General features: G+C 52.5%; 7 protein-coding genes across 7 annotated transcripts; 3 read left to right on the plus strand and 4 right to left on the minus strand.

Moving 5' to 3' along the window:
- Window positions 1-2,414: 2,414 nt before the first annotated feature.
- ASPVEDRAFT_821139 (uncharacterized protein) lies at window positions 2,415-3,053 on the minus strand. Its single transcript, XM_040817146.1, has 2 exons — window positions 2,519-3,053; window positions 2,415-2,457 (listed from the first exon to the last, which is right to left on the minus strand). The coding sequence occupies exon 1, from the start codon at window positions 2,861-2,863 to the stop codon at window positions 2,570-2,572; it is 294 nt and encodes a 97-aa protein (XP_040670674.1). The 5' UTR covers window positions 2,864-3,053; the 3' UTR covers window positions 2,415-2,457; window positions 2,519-2,569.
- A 161-nt stretch (window positions 3,054-3,214) lies between these two features.
- ASPVEDRAFT_31339 (ketopantoate reductase family protein) lies at window positions 3,215-5,810 on the plus strand (the record flags this gene model as incomplete). Its single annotated transcript, XM_040810461.1, has 6 exons — window positions 3,215-3,248; window positions 3,292-3,360; window positions 3,389-3,509; window positions 3,560-3,600; window positions 3,661-4,090; window positions 4,151-5,810. 6 exons carry the CDS (start codon window positions 3,215-3,217, stop codon window positions 5,808-5,810), a joined length of 2,355 nt encoding a protein of 784 aa, XP_040670675.1.
- A 925-nt stretch (window positions 5,811-6,735) lies between these two features.
- Window positions 6,736-7,452, plus strand: ASPVEDRAFT_821842 (DASH complex subunit HSK3 family protein). Its single transcript, XM_040817155.1, has one exon. The coding sequence runs from the start codon at window positions 6,921-6,923 to the stop codon at window positions 7,296-7,298; it is 378 nt and encodes a 125-aa protein (XP_040670676.1). The 5' UTR covers window positions 6,736-6,920; the 3' UTR covers window positions 7,299-7,452.
- A 503-nt stretch (window positions 7,453-7,955) lies between these two features.
- ASPVEDRAFT_137061 (histidine phosphatase family protein) lies at window positions 7,956-8,930 on the minus strand (the record flags this gene model as incomplete). The annotated part of the gene is made up of 4 exons (XM_040807349.1): window positions 7,956-8,022; window positions 8,088-8,303; window positions 8,403-8,666; window positions 8,755-8,930. 4 exons carry the CDS (start codon window positions 8,928-8,930, stop codon window positions 7,956-7,958), a joined length of 723 nt encoding a protein of 240 aa, XP_040670677.1.
- Window positions 8,931-9,335: 405 nt separating this feature from the next.
- On the plus strand, window positions 9,336-11,297 carry trm44 (tRNA (uracil) methyltransferase; the record flags this gene model as incomplete). The annotated part of the gene is made up of 1 exon (XM_040807329.1): window positions 9,336-11,297. The coding sequence occupies one exon, from the start codon at window positions 9,336-9,338 to the stop codon at window positions 11,295-11,297; it is 1,962 nt and encodes a 653-aa protein (XP_040670678.1).
- Window positions 11,298-11,339: 42 nt separating this feature from the next.
- On the minus strand, window positions 11,340-13,629 carry ASPVEDRAFT_44450 (CorA family magnesium transporter). The gene is made up of 3 exons (XM_040813047.1): window positions 12,972-13,629; window positions 12,291-12,919; window positions 11,340-12,239 (listed from the first exon to the last, which is right to left on the minus strand). The coding sequence occupies exons 1-3, from the start codon at window positions 13,548-13,550 to the stop codon at window positions 11,651-11,653; spliced, it is 1,797 nt and encodes a 598-aa protein (XP_040670679.1). The 5' UTR covers window positions 13,551-13,629; the 3' UTR covers window positions 11,340-11,650.
- Window positions 13,630-14,079: 450 nt separating this feature from the next.
- ASPVEDRAFT_86294 (WASP family protein) lies at window positions 14,080-16,148 on the minus strand (the record flags this gene model as incomplete). Its single annotated transcript, XM_040817819.1, has 3 exons — window positions 14,080-14,111; window positions 14,164-15,877; window positions 15,939-16,148. 3 exons carry the CDS (start codon window positions 16,146-16,148, stop codon window positions 14,080-14,082), a joined length of 1,956 nt encoding a protein of 651 aa, XP_040670680.1.
- Between the last annotated feature and the right edge of the window lie 405 nt (window positions 16,149-16,553).

A 16,553-nucleotide genomic window follows, 5' to 3' on the forward strand; every position in this document is an offset into this window, starting at 1 on the left:
AACGCCCGAGCGGCTTCCAACGGTGTGAACGGAGGATCGTCGTTTCTTGGATCCCCAGAAAGCTTGGGCTCAGGGCTCAGCTCCAACCGCACCGCGCCCATGATTTCTCGGATGGGAAGTTTTCTTGGGCACTGGAGTGATCCAATATGGTGCATTCTGTTGCTCTATGATCCGCAGTTTGAAACGCGTCTTCAGACATGCGGAGCCAGGTATGCTTCGGCCTGGACCCAAGCTCTCCGGGCTCCGGCGGTGACGACTAATTGTGATAGATCTAATGCAGTCTCTGTCTTGCCATAGTTTAGAACTGCTGAGTTCTCCGTATTATGATGAGCTTTATTGAAGACAGCAGTTCGGTGTTGGTGACTGCAGCGACCACGTGAGCAGAGAACACACTTTCATTCGGATTTGCAGCAACGTGGCAGCGCGCAAGGAACAGAGTGGACAGCGAGACGGAAGACGGGAGTTGTTTCCAGGGAACGCCGCACTCGGGCCCAAACTCAATCGCTTCGAATGTTTGCGTGCTGCTGCACCACTCGGCCGTCCACGGCGACTTCCAGGCTTCCGCAAATTGAGGTGCTGAAAAGCAACTAAGCTCGGCTACGCACGTTATTGAATCAAATTATTGAGTGAAGCCATTGTGTCATGCAACAGAGCATTGTGTGTGACATGATAGTAGGCAATACGAAGTCTGATCTACGCGTGAGTGAGTGCTGGTCAAGCCACAAGCATGGGCCTCGAAAAGGCTTGCTCAACGGGCTGTGAATCGTAGGGGTGTGGGGAACGGGAAGATGATTGCGAATTGAGCGATGTGATGGACAAGCATGAGTGGCTGGAGACTGAAATTGAATGGGCGGATTGAGATCATCTTGACGTAGCGGGCTTTTTTAGCTCGCAGATGCAAAGAGAATTGCGAATGCGAGTCGAAAGAGAGAGAGTGATGGACAGATCGGCTTGGATTTAATTGATTCTGCGAACGTGCCCGGCAGGCCAACTAAAAAGCACCCGCCGGCCGCTTAGTCAGGTCCTGCTGCGGGGCGGCAATTGACGATTGGTCTCGCCCTGACAGCGGCCAATCAGCGGCTACAGCTGTTTCTATCTTTGTCGCAGCGGTCCTGATGCAGTCTAGGGGCAGCCCGGCTCCAGTCTGGTCCCTCCAGGTATCCATGGATGGAGCAGTGGGGAGCTCTTTCGGGGTTTGGCTTCTGAGCTGTTCTCTCCCATCACAATGCTGCTCAGGGGGAACAATGTTGGCATGACAATGCATTATTTTCATATTGATGTCTCCGCCGGGCGCTCAGCTGCTGTTACACCATAGAGTTGAACTTTTGAGCGGTTCAGAATTACGGATTCCCTGATTTTCAGGGTGTATATCGTAACTCTATACCGTAGATCGCGATCGACAGTGGCAAGTGAGAATTAACATGCGCCGTGCCACACAACCCCAGCAGCCTAGCACCTAAATTCTCATCTGATGGGGGCCCCTCTGGAGACAGAGACACAAAGTCCGGAGGGCGTGAGACCATGAGGAACCTAGCCACTGGCAGCATCGTCCACGAAGACGGGAGCCAGGACCCCCGGATGCAATCCCCAGCTGCAAACAGCTCAGGCTTCAGTGCTGGCTGCTGTTCCCGTTTGATCTCCTGTCCAAGGATGCCGATCCCTACTCCTGGCAAAAGCTCTGGCATGCTGGGATGAGAACACTGCCTCCCCCTTCCTGCCGCTTTCAAGCGTTATCTAATCATGCTCCAATGCCTTCATATGATTGAGTTACGAAGAGGGAAAGGAAAACGAGGGCGGGAAGAGGTGGGAGAAACGACGGGGAAAAAAAAAAAAACCAAAGAAAAAACAAAGAAATGATAGTGTAATATCATGATCCTGTTTCCCAGCCTGTACTACCCATCGCCGTGTCCGATCAGCCCGTTCAATGCGGGCGAGAGGCACCCCGAACTGCTTGCAAAAAAAAAAAAAAAAAAAAAAAAAAAAAAAGCCTTTTGCTTGACAGGAGGAGGCTGGCTCGGGAGGTCGCACAGTCTTCCGGAGGACGTTGTAGTGCTGACAGTTTTGTGCTCTGGAGGGTGGACTGTACACGCTCATATGATGGGAATGCAGGTGGCAGATCTAGATCTGAGCAGTCGGCATCAACAACAAGGCTCACTGTTTCGAATTGATTACGGGAAACAGCTAGAACAGCTGGAACAGCTAGAAGGATGAAGAGCAGTCGGAATCTGACCGGGTCCGACCGAGCGCTCGATCTCATTCTCGACCTGGGAAGTGGATTCACCTGGCCACATGAGTGGGTGCTGTCGTGTCTCAAACGCATAATCAGGATGATTCATTAGACCTGATAAATAGGCAAAGGAGTACGTAAACCGTCTGAGGAGAGCAGCAGTAATTGTAATGGCTTCGAGAGAACGGGCGTCCTCGAGATGCATTCGGCGGTGGAAAGTCAATGGCGAGCTGTGCAGAGCATAATTAGTAGCATACTCCTAGTCGGTCTCTGCCAGGTTTTGGATCTCACGGCGAGCGCATCCGTCCTCCTGCTCTGAGAGGGGCTCGCTGGTCGCTACTTTTAGTTCTCAGGCGAAACCACTGGCCAGGGCATTCTTCTTGTTTTCCTTTTTCTGCATTTTCTTCGCTTGCAGACAGTCCCAGTCACTTTATCGCCTCCCTGTCTCCGTTTCCGGTTCGAGCGCTGGCGGGGATCCACGATCGTTAGGGAAAAAAAGGAAAAAGAAAATAGACTGACAGAAAAGAAAAAGGAAAAGAAAACGTCGATACGCACGGCTCCATCATATCGGGCTGCCTTTCCGCCTGAACTGGCCGTTTTCTTGCTTCCACCTTTATCCATCCGTCCATCCATCATCCTCACTCCTCCATCTCTCTCCCTCTCTCTCTCTCTTTTTTTTTGTTTAGCTCCTCGTACAATTCCATCCCTCTCCTCCCTCGTCCCCTTCTTACGCCCTCTAATCCACCCATCTCTCCTCCGCGACTCTCGTTTCTCGCTCGTTTTCTTTTTCCACTGTTTCTTCGGTGCCTGCTCTGTCTATCGAAATCCGCCCCGATCTAGTCCATTGAATCGACGTCCGCTCGTTGCGCGATAAATAGCGTCCTCCGTGCCCGTGGAGTTGGTGTTTCTCAAGAGCTCTATCGTCTGCCGCCTTTTATCGGCCTCTGGCTGGCGGGATCAGCTTCCTTCCACTTTTGATCGCTTATCATGGCTCCTCCGCCGCGCCTGCGCGTTTTGTCAGGTTAGTGACCGTTGCGACCCCCGATTCGACCTGGTGCTTTCAGCATTCTCTGTTACACCTCGAATCATCCAAAGCCCTTTCGTTTCCCTCGCTTCCGAAAGCTCCGAGAATGGTTCGTTGTCTAACAAAAACCTGTATAGTGGGCAGCAATGGCATCTCTGCATTCCTCTCCTGGAGACTCCAGGCAACCACTTCGTGCGACGTGACGCTCGTCTGGAAAAACGGCTTCGAGGCGGTTTCTCAATATGGGGTGACTATGAAGTACGTTCCCTGCTAGAGGTGCTTCGGATTCCTATTCTAACCATATCCAGGTCGAAAACGTTTGGAACCGAGCGGTTTAAGCCCCGTCATGGTGAGTGCCCTCTCAACACCCGTTTGTTTTTGCATTGCTGATTTCTTGTCCTTATCATAGTTGTCCGCGCCCCAGAAGAAGCCGCATCTCGTGAAAACGCCTTCGACTACGTTATCCTGTGCGTCAAGGCACTACCCGATGTGTACGATTTGGCCGCCATCATCGAATCTGTCGTTACCCCCCAGCATACTTGTATATTGGTAAACACCACAAATACCCTTGGTGTCGAATCACACCTGGAACAGCGGTTCCCAACCAACGTCGTTTTATCATTGGTGTCCGGCGTCGATATAACCCAGACTGGTCCGGGTGAATTCGAGCATCTCGGTTCATCAGAGATCTCCGTCGGTGCTACAGATAACAACTCCAGCATTCCTCCTGAAATCCAGAGCGACATGGCCCAGGCATTAGCGATGACCCTGGAGTCCGGACAGGTTGACTGCAAAGTTTCAACGAACATTAGACAGGAGCAGTTTGAGCGTATGATCGGGTAAGCACCCATACTCTCGAAACTCCCAATTCCCGATTGCTAACAGTCTCTTCTCCCCAGTCCTATTGCGTTCCACCCGGCGAGTGTCATGTTTGAAACCGCGAATCATAAGCAGCTCTTAGAAAAGGTGGGAGTGCGCCAACTAGTTTCCGATGTCATTCAAGAGTTGGTCGACCTGGCTATGAAGAGCGGCTGCTCTTTTTCCAGCGATTTCATTGAGAAAACGATTGGCAAAATGTCTGCCATCGAAACACCGAGCACAATGTACCAGGACTTTCAATCTCGACGACCAATGGAGCTTGAAACGTACCTCGGATCCCCCATTAAGCTAGCTACGCAACTTGGCGAGAAGGTTCCGCGCATCGAGACGTTATATGCCATACTGCATCACGTCAATAATGCGAATCTGACGAAACCTCGAGGTTCAACTCCTCCAGCAGTGGCTGCTCAACCGCCACCACGAGTCTCATCGGTTCCTCCCTCAAGAACCGGCCCGATGCGCCCGCCCCCCGGGAGAGTCTCATCGGGAATGATGCCGCCGAGACGGGGCCCTCCTCCGCCCATGATGTCGAGACCTCCAAGTGCGCAGCCGCATCCCCATCCTGGTCGTATTCCCCGAGAGCCTTCATTAGAAGGCCTAGAAGAATTCAGTCACTTAATGCTCTACGATGATGCCCCAGAGGGCGCTATCCCTCCAGGTGCTATTCCCCCCGCAACCAATGGTTACCACGATGCGGCACCTGGTGGTCCCCCGCCAGATATCGCTTTGAAAGAGCGAGAACTAGCCCTGCGTCAGCGGGAACTCATGATTCGGGAGCAAGAGATGAGCATGAGGCGAGGACCACGCAGACCGCCCCCACCGCGGTCCGTTTTCGATGAGGAAGACGAGGTTGACTACTTCGACCCCATGGAAAACATACCTATCCCGCACGTTGATCCCGACAACGTGGATATGATGAGTATAACGTCACGAAGAAACAAAAAAGCACCTAACGCCAGTCAATTCCGCAAAAATCCAGAGATGCACATGAACATGAACGGCGGTGGTGGCGGCGGCGGCCGGGCTTCGTCTTCGTTTGGCCGATACTTTGGAGGAAGAAAGCGTGCTAGTGATCGTATTATGCAAGAGATCCCTGGCCTCCATGAATCCCTCATGGATAATCCTATGATGGCATACTCGTCAAATCGCTATGGATCCGTCGATAGGAACCAAATGCACCAAGGGTCTCGTACTAACTCCCTCACTGCCAGCCGCATGGGCGACTTTCCTCCACACCCTGGATATCCCGGGAGCAGGAGGAATAGCCAGTCTCCGGGGACACCGTTTGGAGGGCCGGGACCCGGCCCTCGAATGGGCCGACCAGGCACAGCCCAAGATGGTCTTGTCCCACCTGGTGGTCCGATGAATGGGCCCATGAATGGACACATGAACGGTGGTAATCCGTCACCACCGGGGGCCATGCGAACACCTGTTCCCAGGCATCCCCCTGGGCAAGGAAATGCGGTTGGCCCGCAGCAAGTTGAACAACAATATGGGGTGAGCAACCCGTACTCCGCCAAGGGTACTCCCAAGCAAAGAAGTCTGACCGGAAGTGCGAGCGCCAGCGCGGAGAGTGGTGATAGCGGTGCTAGTGCCACACACGAATCCGAGAACTCTGCCCATAGCAGCCAAATCAGCCTAGGCGCGCAGCAAGCTGCAGCCGCGGCGCTCGTTCGCTAGGTGACGACGACGACGATGATACCCCTCCGGCCCGTACGAAACCCCTTCCCTCCCTCCAACCGTTCCGTACCGTACCGACCGAGCGACACATATCCATCATTTGCCCGTTTCATTTTCCAGATACACACGTGTTGTTTCCTCTCAGCATTCATTTCCCGCCATTGCTCAGGCTTGAGAATTTCCTTTCACAGCGCTGCTTACTTGTTATAAAGAATACCTCCTAATGAGATGCCTGGCAAGGAGGATAAGAGCTGACTCCCTGTCGCACTGTTTCTGTTCACTACATATACAAAAGGGACATAAGGGACGTTGTTGTTTCTGTTTTGACCTCTCCGTCTTGTTTCATATTCAAGTGGGCGCATATGTGGGTGGGGTGTTTTTATATCGCATGTGGTCATTTGTCTTTCATTCCTGCGACGTTGTCTTATCTAATGAACAAGGAGCCGGATAGTCCGCGTGGACCATCCTGGTTTTCTTTTTTTTCTTTTTTGACTCGCTACAATTATACCATAATTCCCTGCAACAACGCCAGTGAATCATCCCAATGCATGACCCTTTGCTGTACATTATCTTGTCTGCACGACTCTTGATGCTGGTGTCCAATACTTTTTGCCCTTGGTTGTATTTGCAGACGCCTTGTCATCCATTCATTTACTCCGGCCCTTATATCGCACTCCCCTAGCAGTTTTGTTCGAGTTGGTTTATATTGAGCTTGTTGGCCCCACCATCATCCTCCAATTTCCTTGTCTACGGTCTGTGTTTGCGGCGCATAAAAGAGCACTGGGATTGACTATCTTGACTTGGCTGGTTTTTGCGGGTTATTCTAATAGGGCCCTGTGGCCAGTCAGGCCGTGATTATTTGATTGACAATAAATGAGAATTGAAGATGGTTCAACCAAATATCCTCATGGATTAGAACTGTAGAGCCTGAGGCAACTGCACCGAGTTATATTGATGGCGTAAATGTAAGAGACAGCCGGTTGCCACGTGATCCGGCGGAACCATACCGGTAAACAAACCACCACCACGACAACTCCATTACTCTTCAGAAAACAAACAACCGGAGCTAAACAAAAAAAACACCGCAAAACTCAACATTACGCCACCAAAATGCGCCCTTCCCACCACCATACCCATTCCAACTCAGCCTCTCAATCCTTCCCCCGCCATTCCATCCTCCCCTCAGCAACAACAAACCCTGCCAGCGGCCCCTCATCCATGTCCGCCGCCAAAACGCGCCAGTACGCAAACCTGCAGACACAGCTGGCACAGCTGAATGCAAACCTAGCCGACACCGAGAATTTATTGCGCATGACTGCCGTCCAGGCGGAGGATATGCGGTTTCTGGGCGGGTATGTAGGCGCCCTTTTTATGGGATCTGCAAAGGTACTCGGGGAAGAGGGGGTTAAGGGAGGCAGTGATGAGGAGCAGAAGGGGAAGGGGAAAGAGAAGGCCGATGAGGATGAGGATGAGGAGGGCGAGCAGTAAAAAGTCTTTTCCACCTACTATCGAACTTCCTACTTACTTACCTACGGAACTATGGAGTGATGAGTAAGTGCTGTCTTCTTTGTCGTTCTCTATTTTATCCTCGTCGATTCGGTGGTATGCCAAGTTGTTGGTCTCTAACCGGCGTATAGACAGAGGGACAGTCGAACCTACTCTGGTCATCTCAACTCGAAGTCAACATTGGTCCGTCTACTCAATTTTCAACTACGGAGTCTGCCGAGAACGTACAATGGCGACGGGGCGACGGGCTATCACACGCTTATAGACTCATTGCCCGAACGAGCACCGTCAATGTACAGGCTTATGGCTAGCCATCGCAGATTCCTCGGTACCCATCGTCTTAGTGGTCTGCTGCAATTGAGCATAATGGTGAACTTGTTCCCCCGAGCCCAGACCGGCGACTACCACAGAAGAACCCCAGGGGGTGGCTTCGACCCCATTACGAACTATTACAAAGGGAACACCTTCTGAGCAACCGGAAAGCCTATTAAGGATGTGACAGGGGGTGGGCGGGATTATGAAGGTCATTCTTCCAAAGATATCTCTGTACCACGGGACTCGGCCAAGTTACTTGGTCAAGGAATGCAGGGCGATGAATAGGTCTTTAAGTCTAATCATTATCTAGATCTAACATAGAATTTAGTTTTCTACAACAAATCCTCCACCAAGAATGATCGCTGGTTCTTCGATATTATGGTGCTCATAGCTATACCAGGCTGTTAGTATATGTTGCGACAACAAGATTGCAGGTAGGTTTATTCTCGGACGTACCTCAATGTGCCCACACCTCCAGCCTCCAGTATCAGCGCCGTCTCCGTCAAAGGGCGTCCTGTCCAGCGCATCGCAAAGGCACGAAGAATGTGACCATGCGCGACAACAAGAACGTCCCCCTTGCCTGACTCGCCTGACTCGAAACACGGCTTGTGATACTGTTCCCGGATATCCGCAATCAATGCATCCAATCGCTTAATAACATCGTCAGGCGACCTGTCGCATATTAAGTCAGCTACGTACTCTGAAATTCCGCAGGACCAAGATCTGGACCAGGATCAGGATCAGTGGTCAGGGATCAGGAACAAATCTTACTCTCCGCCTGGGCACCCATCGCGCCAAATATCCCAAGGTTGCTCTCCACGCTCTGCCCTCTGCTCTCGAATCTGCTTACTCGTCAATCCCTCGTAGTCTCCATAGTCCCACTCGCGAACCGCCTCTGTAACCTCCACGCGGGCCTCTGTCCGAATCGGCTCCTCGGCCTCGGGCTTCCGCTTCTCCGTCCAAGGGAGCCGCTCCCGGCATCCAATATCGAGGAGCTCGAGTGTTCGTTGGGCGCGCGAGCGCGGGGAGACGTATCTATACCAGCACCAGCACCGTCAGTACCATTTCATCCATGGCTATCATTGATTGGATCTATAGAGCGAGTGGGCATATTAGAGCGTACACATGAACCAGCTTCTTGGGCGCAATTAGTCGGTCGTTCCCGACAAGCGCCTTCCCTGTGGACTTGATTCGCTTCTCGCCGTTTTCTGTCAGGGCGAGGTCCGTCATCCCCGTGTGCCGGCCATTCAGCGACCATTCGGTTTCGCCGTGGCGAATGATGAAGCAACGGGGTGCCATGTTTGCAAATTGTGAATTAAACTGCTAAAAAAGAGGGAAGGTGAAGTAGATTGTCGAAGTATTGAAGCGATTGTTGAGAGGATAGAGGGATGGAGGGATGGAGGGGCTCGGTGAGATTTATGCGGAAGGGTTGCGTCATAGCATTGATCTTATCAGGTTCAAAGTTGGCAACAGTTGAGATTCGGGTTTGTGCCTTAATGGCCGCATATGCCTTTGTCATCTTTCATGTCTGGAATACTCAGGTATACAAAAATCTCTGTTCTTTAAAGGAAATGCCATCTGGCTTCTTTATAAAGGTTGTCTGTTCCTGTCGTGATCTATACATGCAATGACTAAGCAGGCCTTTTTCCGCTGCGAGATCAAACATCTCCAGCAACAAACTGCTTCAAAATCTCCAATCCAGCAATGGGAAGGGCCAAGAAATCCTTGAGAGACCTATCGCGACTCTCGGGACGCCCACTTTCGGAAACTCTCTCCCCGTCATCAGTGCTGGATACATCCCCAGACAGGCAAGAAGGAACATGGGTGACCTCGCCAGACCTAAAGGAATATGGACTGCCATACCCACTAGAAGAAATTCAAAGCACAACATTCTTCCTTATCGCGAACCCAGGCCTGAACTCGAGCGTACTGTTCCGAGCTGATATCCTGGCCGATAGCGATGCAGAGACAGAGACGTCCCAACAAGCAGTGGAATCGTTCCCTGCTCGACATGTGCCTGGGTTCGAGCTGACCAGGACGGTAGTCAGGAGGTTGATTCCTAGGAATTCCCAGCTCGATCGGCCGTTGGAACAGACATGCCACTTCTATATGTCTGTGTCTTCTCCCACTGCAGAGTCGGAGGCTGGCAGGAAACGGTTCCTGGTCATTTATACGCCACACGTCTCCTCGAAGGAGGAATTACCTTACTACCATCCGCGTCTTCAGTCATTGGCTTTGCTATATGAGTGCGAGAATACTTTTCAACCCCCAGGCTCAGAATCTACATCTGGAGAATCTCCCCAGACAAACGAAACAGAACCAGGAACAGGCACAAACATAATGTCTATCCACTTCCTGCCCTACCCAGCCGAATCCGTCCACAACCGCTTGGAGCGCACTCTAGGTAACCTCTTAGAGGTGCAAATACGAGTTACGAGAGGCCGTCTTCTCAATGCCAAAGCCAAATCCCAAACGGTGCAATCCATTATAGCCCCTATAAAGGATAACGTGATCCCCCGTCACCGTGTCCAAGATACTTACTCGCGGCTTAAGGCCAAGTACGCGGTAGACCTGTGCTCTCGCTGGGTTGAAAGCACGGAGCCGAGCAAGCATGTCTTCGAGGACTTGGGGGTTGCAGCCTTCCTGGTGGAGTTGTGGCGGGATATGTATGGCTGTGTTCCTGCAGATGAACAGGAACAGTCCTCAACATCTAACGTTGGCGGCTCCACGCAAGCACGGGCAAAATCTCAGTTTCCAGGATTCGTAGACATTGCCTGTGGAAACGGCGTACTCGTCTACATCCTCCTCAAGGAGGGATATCCCGGCTGGGGCTTCGACGCGCGCCGCAGGAAAACATGGAGTATCTTCCCCGCCGATATACAAGAGCGTCTAAAGGAGGAAATCTACATCCCTGAACCTTTTGCAGTCGCACTTTCCACACGGGACGACGACCGTGACCAGCTATTACCAGTATCTGCGTCGCCAGTGTCGTCAGATAGCACAACCTCGCCTTCTCCCTCACCATCCCTTTCCACCATCCACAAAAACACCTTCATAATCTCCAACCACGCAGACGAACTCACCATTTGGACACCCCTCCTAGCAGCCCTCCTCAATCCCGCCTCCCCGCCCCCGTTCCTCGCAATCCCATGCTGCTCGCACGCCCTGTCCGCCGCAAGGTATCGATACCCCGCTCAAACACCATCGACACCAGAAAAGAACAACCGGAAGCAGGAACCATCCTCCGCACCAGGAATAGAAACAGGAGACCTAGCAGCTCTCCGCAAATTGCGTCTAACGGAGCAGAACCCGCACAGCGCGTCCTTCGGCACATCTACCTACGGCGCACTTACGGATAAACTTGTTGCTATTTCGACTGAGGCTGGGTTTGATGTGCTCAAGACACTGCTGAGGATTCCGAGTACGCGGAATATAGGTGTTTTAGGGTCATTTTCTACAAAGTGTTCTACCGGGGCCAATGGGGGTACGAATACGGGTGCGGATGCGGATGAAGAAGGTGTCGAAGGGGAGGTTCGAGACCGGATTACGTCGATTGTAGAGAGGGAGTGTGCCCGAGATGGCGGGGTTTATTCTGCTGCAAAGAGTTGGGTCGATAGGGCTAAGGGGTTGAGAGCGGGTGTTGGTGGTAATGTGCATGGGCATTAGGTGCTTAGTGGAGAGTGGTCAAAATACAACAAAAGCGAAATAGATACCCAGTAGAGATTGATTTATTGTCTAATGTACATTGATTGGGGACTTTGTTCTGCTGTCTATATACTGAGATGATGAATCTATAATCAATGAAACAAAAGCTCCTTCGTACTTGAACCAGCTCCAAACTGAGGGCAAAGGGTCATAAAGCAGACTAATACATGAGGTCTAATTTATTAAGTATGGAAGCAGAGAAGACAAACAAATCCGAACTCCACCCAGAGCCTCAAATGCAAATGAAATCACAAACATCCCATCAATCATACCTGCATGTACAATTTGTCAACAACAAATGACGGGCACTTCGATCATGCAGAACTACCGCCCTGGGAACCAGTCTCAGAGCGGGAAGTAGCCGTCGCTTCCTTCGCTTGCTTTGATGCAGAACTGGAACCAGAGCCAGAAGGAAACCTGATTGCGCGCTTCAGGGACGCAGATCTGCTATTGGTAGCATTAGAGGCAGCGGACCGCGCGGCCGCTACAGCAGCCGCGCTATCCTTGATGCGCTTCATGCGTTCTGCCCTTCCCTCGCCGGGAAGGCTATTCCAAACAGGTTCTATGGAATCGGCTCGCCAGTTGGCCCTATGGCTTGGAAGAGTGTTATGAGAGTGGAGAGGAAGAATTGGGGTTCCGCCGACGCCTGATTCCCCCCACATACGGACACGTTGCAGCTTGCGTAGCTTTGCAAGACCATACACGCAGACAACGGCAGAGATAGCGAAGCAAGTCACGGATACTGCGCCGAAGCCCAGATCGGATTCTTCAATGAAGTTCTTCAAGTTCATTCCGTACAGCGCGGAAAAAAGAGTCCCTGCCCCAAGACCGAGAGTACCGATGCTAAATTTCAGATCGAGAAGCATGAGAGAATTGCGGTTGGCGTCCAGGATTGCCTTCACACTGTTGCTAAAGTCAGTCGGTTGTTTTTGACACGAAAGAGCCAAGGCTTACACTTCTTCTGTGTTGCGGATGTTCGTCACCAAGTTCCCGCTAGCTTGCACAATTTCATCACAAACCTTGTGGTACGACTCCAACAGCATCTCAACTTCCTGGTGATCGTGTTCTTCGCGATTAACACCTTCTGATCTCTCACTCAGGTACATCGAGGCAAGGTCATCGTCCGCCTCGAGTAGATCATCGATAGCATCTCGAACAAGCCGTGCTTTTTGCTCGAATGTACCCAATTTCTTCGAATAAATGAGGAGATGACGAAGTTTATCCCGGTCAATATCCTCTTCCAAAGCTCGTAAGACGCGCACAACCGGCTCCCGGACCCCGTTAAATTCTTCCTCTAGGCCAGTAGTGACACTGATTAAGACGGCTTCGATGGCCCGGAACTCATAAGGCAGGGCACCGGCACCCGGGGCCTGCTTCTGTCGCAGTTTTCCCTCCAAATCATACACAAACAGGGACTGCATGTATGAATCCGTTGAGCCGTATGCGTCAAAGACCAGAACCCGGTCAGCCTTAATGAGCACACGAAGATGAAGTAAGTTGATCAGGATAGTGCTCGGCCGTACAAATATATGAGGCAACGTGGACGAATCGATCTTTCGAAGATCACGCGGGAGAAGGCCATACTATTATAATCATTAGTTTCTTATCATTTTCATTCAGCACGCCGACACTAACCCTGGCAATCAGCTCGCTTTTCTTGAACTCGCCGTTCATCAAAGTTACATTCCCATTCATATCAAATTCTGTGCACCTAAGGCGGAGTTCATTTGATGCCTTTGCTGCGAGCGCTCGCGCAAGGCTCAGCCCGCCATCCGTATCGTCAAGCAACGAGGGCGGTTTGCGCGTCTCCGCAGCTGGCTTCTTGCGTCTGAAATCCCAAAACCTGCGAAGGATAGACCGATTTCTAGTCGATGAGAAGTTGCGAGTTTGCGGCGGTTTCGAGGGGGGCTCGAACGCGCCGGACGGGAGCGACGGGGGAACAGATGAGGCGCATTTTAAAGAGGTACGGTTTCTCGATGATGGATTCACGCCAGAAAAGAAGCGCGTCTGGAGCGGACTAACTCCAACGTTCGTTCTTCCAGAAGGTCGTCTCACAGGTAACGGGGTAGACGAGCAGGAAGTTAGCTTAGTAGAAACATGGCGGCATGCCGATGGCTGGTTTTTCGAAAAGAGGGCCGATTCGGACTGGGCACGCAGAAATCGCAAGAGTTGCGCTGAAGGAACAGAGGGGTTCAAGGGCGACGGTGAGAGCATATCTGTTGATATTGGCAAGAAGACGAGCAGAGAAGTCTGCCCCAATTTCTTCTCGCAGCCTCACATCCACTTGTTGTGCTCCGTGGTTGTGCAGAATGACTTCCGCTCTTCGGGAATTCCCCATCCAAAAAAGGCGGTCGGATCAACTATGTTCCCGCCACTCTATCTATACAGCTACGCTGCCTTAGTCCTTAACTACTAATGGGAACATTGGCTGATATCCTGATAAGAAAAGTTCTTTCCAGACCTTCTATACATTGTTGGCCGACATGCGAATTTCGTAGCCGAGACATTGATGCGTATGACCGTTTTCATGAACAAGACACTGAAAGGTGAACTGAACGCTGCAGATTTTTGGGAATTCAACAAACATCCTCTCCCAACGCTTGCAATTGATAAACCGCAAACAACACGAATGGCTACAAGAAGACTGGAGCACATAGGTATCAAAAAAAAAGAAAGAAAGAAACTGAACAATATTTTGCAACGAAATAGGGAAGATGCAAGAAGACACTCAACAATTCGTCGCTCACCAATCATCATCGTCGTCCTTTTCGTCATCTGAAATCGAGTTAGATATTTATAACAAATAGTTCTGGGAATTGGTGCTTACCACTGCCGCTGACTTTCTGTTTTCTCTTTGCCAGTGCGTCTTGCAATGCTCCCGCCAATCCTCCTTGAGGGGCACCGCCTGCGCTAGGGCTTGCTGATGATGTTTCATTAGCCCCTCCTGGCACCATGGCTCCACTTCGGTCTTTCTTTTCGGTATCTTTGACTTTGCGCAAACCGCCACCGCCTTTACCGCCAGATGATCTAATAGCAGCCATCAAATCGTCTCTGCCACCAGTAGGCTGCGGCAACGGGGGTGCTGATCCACCAGGAGGAGGCGGGGGTGGAGGAGCACCAGCACCTGGAGGAGGCGGAGGAGGTGGAGGACCACCAGCCCCTGGAGGAGGCGGAGGGGGTGGGGGTGCACCAGCCCCTGGAGGCGGCGGGGGAGGGGGCGGCGCAGAGGCCCCCGGCGCTGGTGGTGGTGGTGGTGGTGCAGCACTCGCAGTTGGACTCGGACGTGCCGGTGGAGGGGGCGGGGGAGGGATGCTTGAAACAGGCGGCGGTGGTGGAGGTGGGGACGGAGCAGCGCTTGTAGAAGGGGGCGGAGGAGTAGGCCGTGATGCACCAGGTACAGGTGGAGGCGGTGGCGGGGGTTGGGAAGCCGGGCTCCTTGGTGGTGGTGGTGGAGGTCCTCCTGAGGCATTGGGGAGTTTAGGAGGAAGCTGGGGTGGTGATGCAGGACTTGCTGTCCGCGGCGGGGGTGGTGGAGGCCCTGGAGGTGCCGGGCTACGGCTAGGGGGAGCTGGCGGGGCGGACACCTTTCGTTCCCCTTGGAATGGAGGTGGTACTCCGAATCGAGGAGGTCCATCGTCCATCGGAGCCTTGGGAGGTCGGGGCGGCGGCGGCGGTCCAGGGTTAGCGCCTGACGCCGCTCGCGGGCGCGCTGGCGGAGCTGGACCGACTGTATGGGCAAATTTGCCAGCATCCGCGATCGGGGGAGGGGCCCGAAATCTTTCCCTCGGCGGCGACGGGTCTCGCGGGGGTGTCGGAGCTGTGTCTTCGTCCGTTTTGGCTTGTGTCTTGCGCGACGGCGGTGGTGGAGGGGGAGCACCCCGACGGCTGCCCGAGCTACTACCTGTATTCTGAGGGCTGACGGCACTAGCCTTCGGCGGTAGTGCAGCAGGAGGGGGTGGAGGTGGCGCCTTTCCCCTCTTATCATTGACTGGTGGCGATGCAGATTCCGCTTCGTTGGCTTGCTTTTGCTCGATATACGACTTGATGAAATCGGCATTGTCTGCAATCTGGTCTTCCGTGAACCCCATGGCCTCGAGCTCGCCCAACAGTCCCTTCCATGATGGGTCACTCGTGTCGAAAGGCATTTCCTTGCGCGCCGGGGAAGCCGCAGGGGGAGGTGGTGGGGCGGCTTGTATCGTAGGGGCTGGAGGGAGTTCGGCCGGTGTTATTTGCGTTGGTGCATGCGACCGTCCCAGCAGGCTACCGAATATTGATCGGCCTACGCCACCAGACTTCCCGTTCGCAACGGGTGTAGGACCCTGTCCTCGTGTGGACGCAAATGGTGTTTGGCGTGTCTCCTTGCTTGCATTCTTCTCCCGCTCTATCATTTTCTTGATGAACGTCTTCGCCTCTTTTTCATCAGCAAACGATAAACCGGCGGGGCAATCGTCCAGCTCGAAGGTGTGGAAGAACGTGCGGTCTTGGTTGTATTGGAAGTTCTCGTAAATTTCTTGGTCCCAGATAACGCCTTTTCCAGCGGGCTACAGTCCGGGGAAGTGCGATGTTAGAATAATCCTAACAAAATCATGGCTTATCACTCACGGATACATCCACCAGCTTCAACCAAAAGGTGCGCCCGACCAAGTCATTCGCCAGCACAACGGCGCCTTGCAAGCCGGTATACGTCCATTTGTGCGGATCTGGATAGGCCACAAAGAGCCGCGCAACTGCTACTGCTTGAATTTTATTTGCTGGTTTCGGGACATTTCTCTTCACCGTCTCCTTGTCGGCGTCACTGAGGATAGATGGCATGTCGAGTCAAGCGGGGCAAAGAGGAGTTGAACGTTCGGGGGTGCTCGAAGAATAAGGGGGAAGGCGTCGTCTTAATCTGATTCCCCGCAGCACATTGCAGGGTAAATCTTCGAAGAACAAAGAGCGCTTGTTTCCTAGGGACAGGTATAGGTATCTTGTCAGCGGCAAAAACCGGCGGTAGTTGGGAGCAGGGCAAGCGAGTAGCTGGCGCCTGTTGTCGGATTAAAGACCTAAATAGGGTCGAATGTGGTCAAGAAATAGCGTTGTTCTGTTCCCGGTAGACAGGGATTGGGTTGTCTTTTGGGAATGCAGGATTGGGGGAGGTAAAGGAAGGCGTCTCGTGGAGTTGAGGTGAGGCAGACAAGAGCGAGCGGAGTCGCAGGCACTAAACAACTTTAGAGGCAC

Source organism: Aspergillus versicolor, assembly GCF_001890125.1.
Source record: "Aspergillus versicolor CBS 583.65 unplaced genomic scaffold ASPVEscaffold_8, whole genome shotgun sequence".
NCBI lineage: Eukaryota > Fungi > Ascomycota > Eurotiomycetes > Eurotiales > Aspergillaceae > Aspergillus > Aspergillus versicolor.

Excerpts from the sequence above, each read along its gene's own strand:
- ASPVEDRAFT_821139 (XM_040817146.1), bottom strand. The coding sequence starts at position 2,863 with ATGATGGATGGACGGATGGATAAAGGTGGAAGCAAGAAAACGGCCAGT.
- ASPVEDRAFT_821842 (XM_040817155.1), top strand. The coding sequence starts at position 6,921 with ATGCGCCCTTCCCACCACCATACCCATTCCAACTCAGCCTCTCAATCC.
- ASPVEDRAFT_44450 (XM_040813047.1), bottom strand. The coding sequence starts at position 13,550 with ATGCTCTCACCGTCGCCCTTGAACCCCTCTGTTCCTTCAGCGCAACTC. Across the intron at positions 12,920-12,971 it reads AAAGCGAGCTGATTGCCAGG|TATGGCCTTCTCCCGCGTGA; the intron begins GTTAGTGTCGGC and ends TGATTATAATAG. Across the intron at positions 12,240-12,290 it reads ATCCGCAACACAGAAGAAGT|TGTGAAGGCAATCCTGGACG; the intron begins GTAAGCCTTGGC and ends CTTTAGCAACAG.